The sequence below is a fragment of the Ursus americanus genome, chromosome 26, assembly GCF_024610735.1.
Source record: "Ursus americanus isolate L20-20 chromosome 26, mUrsAme1.1.p, whole genome shotgun sequence".
NCBI classification, from domain to species: domain Eukaryota; kingdom Metazoa; phylum Chordata; class Mammalia; order Carnivora; family Ursidae; genus Ursus; species Ursus americanus.
Genome location: NC_142152.1, coordinates 33,237,842 through 33,250,407, shown reverse-complemented (window position 1 = coordinate 33,250,407; position 12,566 = coordinate 33,237,842). Strand labels below are relative to the sequence as shown.

At 42.9% G+C, this 12,566-nt stretch overlaps 1 protein-coding gene across 2 annotated transcripts in view; it reads left to right on the top strand.

Annotated features, from left to right (window-relative positions):
• Positions 1 to 12,566, top strand: part of RPS6KA5 (ribosomal protein S6 kinase A5) — a 193,398-nt gene that overhangs the window by 164,923 nt on the left and 15,909 nt on the right. Inside the window, exons 14-16 of one of the 2 annotated variants that reach the window (XM_045807630.2) lie at positions 1,310 to 1,501; positions 9,989 to 10,148; positions 11,471 to 11,634. In XM_045807630.2, coding sequence (XP_045663586.2) covers positions 1,310 to 1,501; positions 9,989 to 10,148; positions 11,471 to 11,634 — 516 coding nt within the window. Of the gene's footprint in view, positions 1 to 1,309; positions 1,502 to 4,012; positions 5,435 to 9,988; positions 10,149 to 11,470; positions 11,635 to 12,566 lie in introns of those variants that run through there. The other variant, XM_045807631.2, reaches the window with a different exon arrangement.

Genomic DNA, 12,566 nt, shown 5'->3' with positions numbered 1-12,566 from the left:
TTCAGGATCCAGCATTGTAGATAGAACATTTAAGAAAACTTTGTAATATTTTTGCTTTTCTTTCCTCCCACTTTATTCATTTTTAACTTTTGAATGGAAAGTGTAGATTTTTCTTCTTGGTAGGAATGAAGCCTTCTGTGATGTCTTTTAATTTAGCTGGAATAATAGTAACAAAGCAAATGATGGTCCAGATCTGAGGAATAATTTAATAAACATAAAGACATAACAGGTTTTGTCAGGATGTCTGAAGACAATATAATCAGTCACTTACTGTGGGTACTAGCTTGATAGACTAATAAAAGTGATGACCGTGCATCAGACAGTTAGCATTTATTCAACATGTGATAAACACAGAAACGACGCAGGAAAGCCTTAGTGACTGAGAAGGCTTGGCAGACGAGGGATGCGAGAGAACAGTGTTTTCTGAATAACTGAGGGATAATATCCATACGCATCAAAAAATATTTAAGTATTAACTGTTTTGGAGAAAATATTTCTGAAATGTAATGTATGTCTTTACCATGTCTTCTTTGTTTTTTATTTTTTGAGGTTTTTTTGTTTTGTTTTTTAATTCAAGTAATCTCTACACCCAATGCGGGGCTTAAACTCACAATCCCAAGATTAAGAGTCACATGCTCTTCCAACTGAGCCCGCCAGGCGCCCCTACCATGTCTTCTTTAACAGGAGAGACTAGAGACAGCGATTTTATTTATGACTTTACTTGATGGACAGATACTTACCAAAGCACCTACTATATGACTGCACCAGGTTTTGGGAATAGAGTCATAAATAAGGGGGACACCTAGTCCCTGCCGTTAGGGAATTATGGCCTAATGGGGGAAGAAGATGTTGAATTTCTAATACCAAGATGCTAAGTACCAGAAAGAAAAAGAAAATATGCTAGCAGAAAATAGGAAAAGTCCTAACTTCCGTTTGGTGGCACATTAGGGTGGTATCTTCAAACGAAGAGTAGGTGCATGTGAGCCAGGTCGGAAGGGAGACTGATGGGGGAGGTAGAGGGCAAACAGCGTGAGAGAGAAAAATGTAGGCAAAGGCTCTTCTGACATGGGAAGAGGCGTGGTACAGTCGAAAAGTGTTTCACAAGACATTATAAAACTGAAATAATACCAAAAAGCGTCAGGCAGAGAACAACAGCATGCTGACACCCAGCTCCCAGACGCTCCCCATCAGACCTCTCTCCTCGTCTGAATCCAGTATCGGCGTGTAGACCGAGAGTGTTAAACAAATGGCGTCCCCAGGTCCTAGGACATTTTCATGAGAGACTAATTGAAGTGTTTGTATCTTGCAGAATTTATTGTTCACTGATGAAAATGACAATTTGGAAATTAAAGTAATCGATTTTGGGTTCGCACGCTTAAAGCCGCCTGATAACCAGCCTCTCAAGACGCCCTGCTTCACCCTGCACTACGCGGCCCCCGAGCTCTTGAACCACAACGGCTACGACGAGTCCTGCGACCTCTGGAGCCTGGGCGTCATTTTGGTGAGTTCATTTCCCTGGGGCCATTGAACCCGGTCAGTTTCCAGATTGCCTCTTACCTGTCTCGCTCTCTGCTGTTTTTCTTCAAGTTTGGGGAAAATTGGAAGATTCGTTTCTTTTCTGTACCACCAATGAAAGGTCTGACCCAAGACTACTTCCCTTTTTCAAAATTTACATTGGAGACAATATAGGAGATTTTATTTTGGTTTATTTTGAAATATTGAAGGCAGTATGTTTTATGTGCATAGGAGTTTATATTTTTTAGAAGAAGCAAAAGTATATTTTTGAAAGATATGTTTTATTTTGGTTTATTTTGAAATATTGGAGGCACTGCATTTTATGTGCATAAGAGTTTATATAGTGGTTTTTTTAAATAAAAGAAGCAATAGTATATTTTCAAAAGGTAGTCATATTGGATAAAATGTGAAAATAGCAAAGTGACTTATTGATAGGAAAACATTAAAAATACATTCTGTGAGATTTTCAGACTAAAAATGTAATTAAGGAAGATAATTTAGGATAAATTAACAAATTAATAGAGAAAGCGGGAAATATTTATAGTAACTTATAGTAATCATGATAAGCATGCCTTTCACAAAATGTCCTTGGCTGCCATGATCAGAAGCAGAACATTAAGCTAGAAAAATCTTGGCATGTTTCTTCTCAAAATAGCTTGACTTTTTCTGCATGTAATTTGTAATGCATAATCTTTGGGAGAAAATTTCAGACAAATACAGAAAGATTTAAGGAACAGTGAAATCACTCATAAGCGCATTGCGTGGAGATGATGTGCGCGAGCTCCCCCACTCCTAACACCCCCCGCCTTCCGCCATCATGTTATGTGTGTTTTCTGTCAGCTATGTGGGTTTTTTAACAAATGAGATTATATTACACATGTGGTTTGAGCCTCCAGAGTTCATTTAACCATTTCTATACTAATGAGCAGTTAGTGTTTTCCAGTTTTCATTAATTATAAACTACGCAAATGAAAATTTTTTTACATATGTGGCTGCATTTGTCTCATTATTTCCTTGGAATAGACTCCTACGAGAAGGGCGTGCACATCTTTATTTTGACACATATGCCTGGATTTCCTTCTAGAAGGTTTAACAGATCATGTTCTCGTCAACTGTATGCGAATACATCAGACACTATCGATTTCAATCTTAAATTATTTCCTGCTGTTGTTATAATTTACATACATTTCTTTGATGACTATTCAGTTTTGAGCATCTTTTCGTGTATTTGAACATTTGTATTTTCTTTTTTATGAATTGCTGTTTATGAGCTTTGCCCATTTTCCTGTGGGGAAATTTTTCTTATTTTAAAGCTCTGTGAAGGATTTTAATCCTTTGCCATTGATATTGAAGATATTTTTTCTGATTTGGTCCTTTGTTTGAAAACTTTGTTTATCATAATATGGGATTTTCTTTGGGGTTTTAGTGGGGTTTAAATGGAGAATTTTTTTATTTCAATGTAGTAAGATGTCAGTCTTTTCCTTTATGATATGTGGTTTTGATGTCAGATTGTCTCTCCACCCCTACCCCAAACCAAGATTATAAAAACATTCTCCTAAATTTTCCTCTAGAATTATATTTTATTTTTATACTTAAATCTGCACTCCATCTGGGATTTATTTTGGTGTCAGCGTGTTTTCCCCCAGTGGCTAGCCAGTTGTCCCTGCACAATGGTTCTTCTTTTTATTTTTAAGTTTTATACGGCTTTCATTTCAGCAATTTTAAGTCATCATTTATAATTTTCAAACTAAAATTAAATATTTATAAATAAGATCTTTTAAATAAAAGTAAACAACTAACTTCTATAGATTTGAGAGTTTCATTTATAAACCTCTAACATTTTCATTAGCATTCTCCTAAAAAATTAGCCTAAAAAAAATGGAGCTTTCCAATTTTAGTAATCATATAAAATTACCCCTCGTAAAAGAGCCTTTAAATATAGGTCAGTTATAATCATCATCCTCTTTAAGGTTTTAAAAGACAGTCTTAGACACGCGGACAGGTATTTTCGAGGTTCCTAATGCCGTATCTATGGAAATAACTTTGTGTAATGGCATGGATACGGAAGCCAGGCTTCTCTCTCGATCCACTTGTCAAGTTGTTAAGACAAGTAAGGGACAAAGAACAGCTTAAGTGATAACACAGTAGTACAGTCACAATATCTAGACTGTGGGCAGTTCTACAAGGCAAATAACCTGGTTTCTCCTGTGAGAAAAAAGGTAGCCCGAGAGCGTATAGACTAACAGACGCTTATGAAACAATATATACACTTACTTGAAGTCTGATTCAAGCAAATTCTAATTTCAATTCTATTTATTAAATTCAAACTCTAAGTCATACAGATGTAATTACAATAGATACATACAATGTATGTGACACAGTTGGAGAAATCTGAATATTGATTGGATACTGAATGATCTAAAGGAATGATTGCTAATTTCTTAAAGGTGTGATCATGGTGTTGTGGTTGTGATTTTTAAAAATCTTTGCCTTTTAGAGATACACAATGAAATACAGACGAAGAACGAAGTTAGCACATGCATTGAGCTGTCAAAAAAAAAAAAAAACCAGAGTGCTTTGCAAATCTTTCCACATGCATGAATGCATACCTCCGGAAGTTCTAGATACAAAGCCTCAGTTATTCCATAGCAAGCACCAAGTTTATTTGGAGTCTCCTGATTTGCCTTAGAAATCTCTGGCCTTTTGGGGCACCTGGCTGGCTCAGTCGGTGGAGCATGCAGCTCTTGATCTCAGAGTTGTGAGTTCAAGCCCCACTTTGCGTGTTGTGATTACTTAAAAATAAAATCTTAAAAAAAAAAGACAGGAAATCTGTGGCCTTCTTGTGGGTTGTATCTAATAAACATGAATGTGGCTATTTTAATAAGAAAATAATTTACATCACCGCCGTTGAGTAAAACAAACACTCCAGGAGGCTGCGTCACGTAGTCTCATGTGGCTTGACTACACCCCCGTTGGCCTCGTGGATACGTGGTCCCTGTCAGAAACCTACAGGACTTTAACTAAAATAGAGCTTACGCAGTGTCTAGCTTGGTGCCGCTGTAACAAAATGCCGCCGCTTAGGCGGCTTGAACAACAGAAATGTATTTTCGCACAGACTAGAGGCTGGGAAGTCCAATACCAAGATGCCAGCAGTGTTGGCGTCTGGTGAGGATTTTCCCCTTGGGTTGTAAACAGCCACTGCTCTCTGTACCCTCGCATGGCCTTTCCTCAGTGAGTGTGCTTGGAGAGAGAATGTGAGTGAGCAAGCTCTCTGCTGTTTCTGTTTATAAGGACACTAATCCCATTGGATGAGGACCCCGCCCTTAGGACTGCATGTAATTTTAATTACCTCCGTAAAGGCCCTGTCTCTAACTATAGTCACATTGGGGGTTGGGTCTTCAACATAGGAATTTTTTTTAAGATTTATTTATTTGTTTGAGAGAGAGAGACTGTTGAATGCGCGCTTGTGAGCAGGCGGAGGGACAGAAGAAGAGAGAGAGAATCTCAAGCAGACTCCTCACTGAGGGAACCTGAAGCAGGGCTCGATCTCATGGCCCAGAGATCATGACCTGAGCCTAAATCCAGAGTCAGACACTTAACTAACCGAGCCACCCAAGTGCCCCAACATAAGAATTTTGGAGGCATGTAAGCATTCAGTCCCTAATGCAAAGTATTTATGTAGGATAGGATTATATGCCACCCAACGGGTATATAGAATTCCACTTAAAACATAATTCTTCCAAGTGTTTTATTTAGGAGAATACTTTCTTATTTTACTTTTTTCTCAAAATTTTATTTTGGAAATTTCAGACCTCGAAAAAATTTGAGAGAATAATACTGCGAACATCTGGCATTTTGCCACATTTCCTTTTTCTTCCTCTTGAATTCTGTCTTGTGTGCACACTCTCCGTGTGTGTGTGTGTGTGTGTGTGTGTGTGTGTGTGTGTGTAGGTACATACATACATATGGTCACACACATAGAGCTATATCTTTATGTATGTAAGTACTTGTTTGCCACACCATTTGCAAACAATTTGCAGGCACAAAATTATTATTATTTTTTAAAGATTTTATTTATTTGACAGAGAGAGACAGTGAGAGAGGGAACACAAGCAAAGGGAGTGTGAGAGGGAGAAGCAGGCTTTCCACCGAGCAGGGAGCCCAATGCAGGGCTCGATTCCAGGACCCTGGGACCATGACCTGAGGCGAAGGCAGACACTTAACAGCTGAGCCACCCAGGTGCCCCACAAAATTATTTTTAACACAAGTTGATTCCTGGGTAATCAACTAAAATTGTAAGATCTTGGAGTTAAGAGGAGCCTAAAGTTTGTCTATTTCTACCTCTTCTAGGGCAGGGATCTTTTCTACAAGGTCCCTGATCACCAGTCTCCTTTAAATACTTATAAAGATGGAGAATTAGTTTTTCTACCCAACAGCCTGTTGCATTATTACATATCAGAAAGCAAGAAAACTGTATTTATAAAGGTTACTTTCTTATATTTAGCTACATTCACATCCTTTAGGAAGTAGGGTAGGATTAAGAAGTGGAATATATTTTAGAAAACTGTTTGGCAGTATCTCCTGAACATACACAGACCAAATGACCCAGCAGTTCATCCTCAGGAATAAACCCGAGAGAAATTGTATTTTTATGTTCCAAAAGATGTGTATAAGAAAAAAAAAATGTGTGTATATATATATACACATATATATTTTTAGTATGTTTCAAAATGCCCCAAACTGGAAACAAATCAGATGTTCATCAACAATAGAAAGATATTTTATAAGTTGGCCATGTACCCTTAAAATCTAGATATTGGAGGAGAGGGTGCCTAGGTGGCTCAGTCAGTTAAGCATCTGACTCTTGATTTTGGCTCTGGTCATGATCTTAGGGTCGTGAGATCAAGCCCTGTGTAGGGCTCTGTGCTGGCCATGGAGCCTGCCTAAGATCCCCCCACCCCAAAGAGTTGCAGTGTCTCTCCCTCCCTCTCTCTGACGCTAAAAAAAGAATCTAGATATGCGCGACCCAGCACCAGTGGATCAGCCGATGGTTCGATACAATCCTCGAGGACAGAGCTCCAACCCCCCAGGGTATTGTCCTGAGCAGGTGCCTTCACTGAGGTTTTCATGTTCTAATAGACCATCCATCAAGCAGTCCCAATTTCCTTTTCCTCTGTCAGTTGGTCATCGGGAACCTGTCCTCAGTGAGGCCATTGGCTTGAGTTAAGGAAGAACTGTTGATACAACAGAGATAGGTAACATACAGCCATGGCTGTAACCTACTCCTGCCTTCTGGACCTCCTAGGACTGTTCTGAGAGTGCCGTGTCCATAGTACATCGGGTCGCTGCTGCGACTTTATGAGTCAGCACAACTGCTGGTCCTAGAACATGAGGCACTGCTCTTGGTGTCCCCTCTGCGGGCACACATGGTCTGCTAGGAGCCAGTAGTGTCCAGGAGCTGTTTTTCAGAGAGTAGTTCTCTGCCACAGAAGGCAAGAACTCCACCCCAGAATCCTTCACATCTGCTCTGTGACTCTCCTCGTGAACTGGCCAGAGACTCCGCACAGCATGCTCACCTTTCACAGATAAACCTCTAGCCCAGTCGAGTCAGCAAGATCCTATGGCCTCGGTAGGAGGATGGCTTGTGTTACAGCTGGGACCTGCTGCAGAACCCTCTTGACTCCGGGCCCCACTTGAAACTGGTAGCCTCCCCAGTCACTTGATGAACGGATTGGAGCAGTGTTCTCGAGAAGAGCAGTAGATGACATCATCAAAATCCAAAGAAGCCCACTAAGCCGTATGCCTCTTTCTTGGTGGTACCCGTCTTTCAGGGACAAGTCTCTGTGCCCCTAATGGTGGGGGCTCTAAAACCTCTACCAGTGTGACAGTCCCCTGAATGTCTGTCCAGTCTCTCTCCCACCCTCTGGCATTCGGGTGCTTAGAAGGCGTTTAGGTTACTACTAGTTCCTGCTCACCGGGTCTCCCTTCGTGAAGACGTCACTACGGAGAGCCAGCATGGGGTTCTTGAGAATGTCAAGATGATCAGGGTCGTCCTCACAGACCGTATTGTAACAGAGCCGGAGAGTTCGCACAGCTCTCAGACAAGACAGGAATGCTGTCCTCGCCATGTAAAGACGTACTGCTTTGATCTTTCCTATTGATAGAAATCAAGAAGGATCTGTTGGCTAGATCAACAGGTGCTTGTCAATGCCAGCACCATATTGACTTGTACCACATTCAGCATGGCAGCTGATCCTGGCTGGTCCATTCTAGCCAGGGCCAGCAGTTCCTTTGTTACGGACACTGTTCCTGTTCTCCTCAATTCTTCCTCCTCAGGGACCCCACTCCTTAATGTAGTTGTGTATTAGCTTTTGCTTTCGACTCTGCTGTCTGGGGAACCTGGGCTGAGATAGTTGGTGCCAGCAGTGATCTAGAAAGTGGACCTTTAAGAAGGGACTTTAAAGTTGTGTGACTCACTGTTCTGATTCCCCCACTTGCCATCAGGAATGGGGTCCCTACTGCCTTCCAACCAGAGAAAGAGGAGGAAGGGAAAACAGTGAAGTTGGGTGTACTACTGAGCTGCCTGCTGCTCTTACCAAATGCAGTGGGTTGCTCGATCCCGTTACATTTATTATAAAGACGAAGAAATAGTCTAAGAGAGCTTAACTAATTTGCCTAAGCTAGTAACGAAACGGCTAACTAAACAGAAAATAGAAGCTAGTAAGTAAAAAAGCAGGAAGCCAGGTCTGTCTGACTCAAAGCCCATGTTCCCCTCCTGCCATGGAGTAACGATGGCAGATGGCCGAGGTCCTAGTCACACATCCTGGAAAGTTACACCATGGGGGCAGGGAGCCTTTGCCAGCTGAAAAGAAGATGGCCTTCTAAGGAGAATGAGTAGCTGGAGCACCGTCAGGGAAGCCGAGGAACTGTTGGTGCGGAACATGGGGTGGGACTCTGGGCCTCACAGGCTGAGGTGGGCGGGCAGGCGAGGTCGGAGCCTGGAAGGTGCCAGCAAGGTGCCAGGGCAGGGTCGGGAAGTCAGTGTCGTCGTCTGAGGAAGGAGACCTCGGGGGGGAAAGGGTAGGCTGCATGAACATCATGCGTGAAGGGTAAAGGAGAGAAGATTTAGGGAGGTTTTTATTTTCTTAAATTGTGTTGTCATGGTTCTTCAGGCATCTTCACATTTCCCTCCTTAGAACAACTGTCTTCACGTCAGGTTGTTCCAAGTCAGTAACTGAGGTGTCTTCTCCTTGGCATCTTCGATTTTCAAACTCTCCATCCTGGCGAGCAGAGCTTTTATTCTCTCAGGCAGAAAGTCCAGATTCGCCCAGAGCCTCCTGGTCTCTGGTCACCTCAGAGGAGCCAGGTTTCTTCTCCTGTCTTTCTGGGGCTCATCCCTCTGTGCTCTGTCCTCCTCACCCAGGGTTTGTGGACTGCCCACCTAATTTTGCCTCCTGCTTTCCCCTTTTAATGTCCTTTTTGTTGTCCTGTCTGGGCACACCCATCTTTCCTGAGAGCCAGTGTGTGAGAGCGGTGTCACCATCTTGCCGTCATGAGGCTGAGCCTGCTCATCAGACACATGGCCAGAAAAGAGAAACGCAGAGTCCTTCCAGGTCGCTGGGACTTCTCCGTGGGCACACACCTCCTCCTGAGGCCTGGGCTTGAAACAGAGATCCTCCTTTTTGTGTCCCTTCATGAATAACCGCCGTGGTGAGCCGGTTCCTGCCGACAGCACCACCATGTCCTCAGTGTGCGGTGCTTCTGTGGGGTCTGTGCTCAGACACTGTCGCTTCACTCCACTGTTCATGGCCGTCTGTCACCTCCGCAGGCCTCTAAGTCTCTCAGCGAGCAGAGAGAAAACCTTCCAAGAAGTTTCAAGTTTAAATTCAGTCTCTGCTGCAAAGACAAGCCTTACTTAGCTTTTCAGTTTTTCTTTTGACTTTTTAAAGGGCAAAACCCTTAAACATGAATTTTCAAACACATGGCTTCAGTGAAAACAGGTGGTTGCAGAGAATTCATTCTATTTAACGCAACGAGAAAAATAAAAGTGGTAATTACAACCAGAATTGGAAGGCCTAAATCAAAAATGCTCGCAGCCCTTAAGCACGATTAATGTCCTAAGGAAAGGATATGTGGAACTGAATAGAAAAAAAAAAAAAAGGTATTGAGAGGTTCTGCTGTCTCTCAACTTTCTGTTAACATTAGTATGATCTTTTCTGAAGTAATTGGAGTATCCTTGTTTTGTTCTTCTTGCTCTTTAAATTTTGATCTAATAAGCTGTCTCACTTTATTTACCAGGCTTTGAAATGCATTTGTTGCTTCAGGGATAGAGTCCATGTAATCTTTTAAACCCAATAATGCCAGCTGTGGTATTTGGTAAATGATGCTGACACAGTTAGTAATGAAGTGACTAGCATGGCTTTGACAATGACTTTGGTAGACATTCTCTTTGTTCCTTTTTTGTCCTTGATAGTATACAATGTTGTCGGGGCAAGTTCCATTCCAGTCTCATGACAAAAGTTTGACATGTACCAGTGCGGTGGAAATCATGAAGAAAATTAAAAAGGGAGATTTCTCCTTTGAAGGAGAAGCCTGGAAGAATGTATCCCAAGAAGCTAAAGATTTGATCCAAGGTCAGACTCTAATGACATTTTACACTGCGTATGATGTGCAGGTGATTGACGTGGAATCCTGCCCATTCGCATATATTTGTTGATTACTCAAGGAACTCATGTGTGTTCTAGAAGGTTTCCATGTTATTCAACTGAGTCTTATTTTTTTCTTACCGGAACACTGTCCCTTAGTAATCTTATCCACATCTGCAGGGTCCACAGCATCTCAATCTAACACCCCCTAGTGAACTGACACTAATAACAGACAGGTCAAGGCAGAAGCAGTGAGACGAGCTGAAAGGGTGGGGGGGGCTCTTAGGAGAGAGGACAGCAGGAACTGAGGGCGGCCACGTGAATGGGGACGAGCGGGTGGTGAGGACGGATGCTGAACTGCAGGACTGGGTGGCTGTCTGTGGAAGGCGAGGAAGGTGGGGGGTGGATGGTGTCACCCATTCTGGCTGCCTGGCAGTGCAAGAGCGGGAGGGGAGGCATATTTTGGGGGAAAGGATAGTAAAATAGTGTCAGTTCACTATGGAGGTGTTAGACACCATTATCAATAGCAGAGCGACCTTCCTCATATCAGGTGTGATCATGCCTCTCTCCTGCTAAAAATCCTTCCGAGACTCCCCATTCGTTAGCTTCCGGTCAGACTCCCGGATGGGAGCCTTTGAACTCCGGAGCCCTTCAGGACCTGGCCCTGCCTGCCCATGCCTCTGGTTACCCTCATGCTGCCTCTGAATTCTTCAGATGTGCCAGAGCTCAGATTCCTGCGTGACTTCACGCTTGCTGTTTCTAATCCCTGGGGCACCCCCTCATCCCCCAGAACTCATCTTCTGGAAGCTTCCAGGGTGTCCACACTGCTGTCAGAGCCCTCCCCTCAGGTCTCTGACATGCTGTGCATGGGGATGTTGCTATTGTGCTTGTCCCCTGACACTGTCACAGTCGGTTTTCGTCTGTGTCTCTCCTCACAGCGCCCCTTTGGGTCTCCATCTCCATATCTCGAGCGCCTTACTGCGCTCGCTGCCTTGTACAAGGTGTTTGTGCATGAGTGAGTACATCTCGGTTCTCTCTGTCATGTGGAGCTTCCCAGTCGCCAGTGGGAGTCCTTGTTTTGGGTGCCAGTGTCCTCCTGATTGAGAAGCGAGTTAGCCTACCGTAGACTAGGCTATTGTGGGCCTTGGCATTAGCATTCGGGATTTATTAGGGGATTGAAATGTATATGAAAATGTAATGACCTTTGTAGGAGGTTGAAGCTTTATTGAAACCATTGTGTCACATAAACCTAATTGAGATGTATGTTTGAAACAAATCATAAAATAAAAATATTTTAATTATTCCCATAGGACTCCTCACAGTCGACCCAAATAAAAGACTTAAAATGTCAGGCTTGAGATACAACGAATGGCTTCAAGATGGCAGTCAGCTGTCCTCCAATCCTCTGATGACTCCGGACATTCTAGGATCTTCGGGAGCTGCCGTGCAAACCTGTGTGAAAGCAACCTTCCACGTAAGGCCCTGCGCTCCGCACACGGCGGGCGGGTTTGAAAAGGAATCAGATGTGTTTACTCCTTAACCTCTGAGACACACTCTTAATTAGTAGTACATTTAAAAGAATGTGTTATTTTCATTCTAGGTATGTTTTTATAAATCCCTCCATGATATAACACGTTTATTAACAGAAAGTATGTGGGGGACCTGAGTCACTGCTAACCCACAAAATACTTGTTTGACATTTCGGATGTGTTTGTGAGATGAGGCAGTGGTTTGATATTTGAAGAGCTGAAAATTTTCAGTAGCTAATGAAAACTATGCATGATATTGGAACTTTTATCTCTCAAATAGGCCAAATCAGTTTCTTTAAAAACCGTAGCTAAACATTAGGAACTAAGGCACATGTGAAAAGTCTGTTCGTTCACTCGGCCGCCATTTATGCATAACATCCTAGAAACTGAGGGATAGGGAATAAGAGCGCATGCATTTGTGCCAAGCAGATGCAAATGCTTTAAGAGAATTGTATAAGGAATAGATGAGTTAGGGAGAAGTAAATTACCTCTGAAGGATTATCTTGAGAGAGGAAAAGGGACAGCATTTCTTCTTTAGCTGCAGAAAGGGATTAAAAATTAATGAGCTAGGATATGTTGAGGTGTGAAGGGATTAACTGCGAGAGTTTGTACAGATGATCCCCGACTTCCCAGTGACACTTGATGCAAAGCTATCAAGAGTAACCCCAGGGACACCCAAACTTGAGGCTCAGAGAGGTGGGGACAGGCCGCTGTGAGGAGAAAGCCAGCCTGAGCGGGCGGAGCTGAGCCTCTCTGTGCAGGTGACGTATCCGAGATACACCCCAACTGCCCCGACCTGGAAGTGGAGAGGAGGGCCCATCACGGATCCAGTCTGCTCTGTATGGGGATGTTGTGGTCAGCATTTTAAATCTCAGAC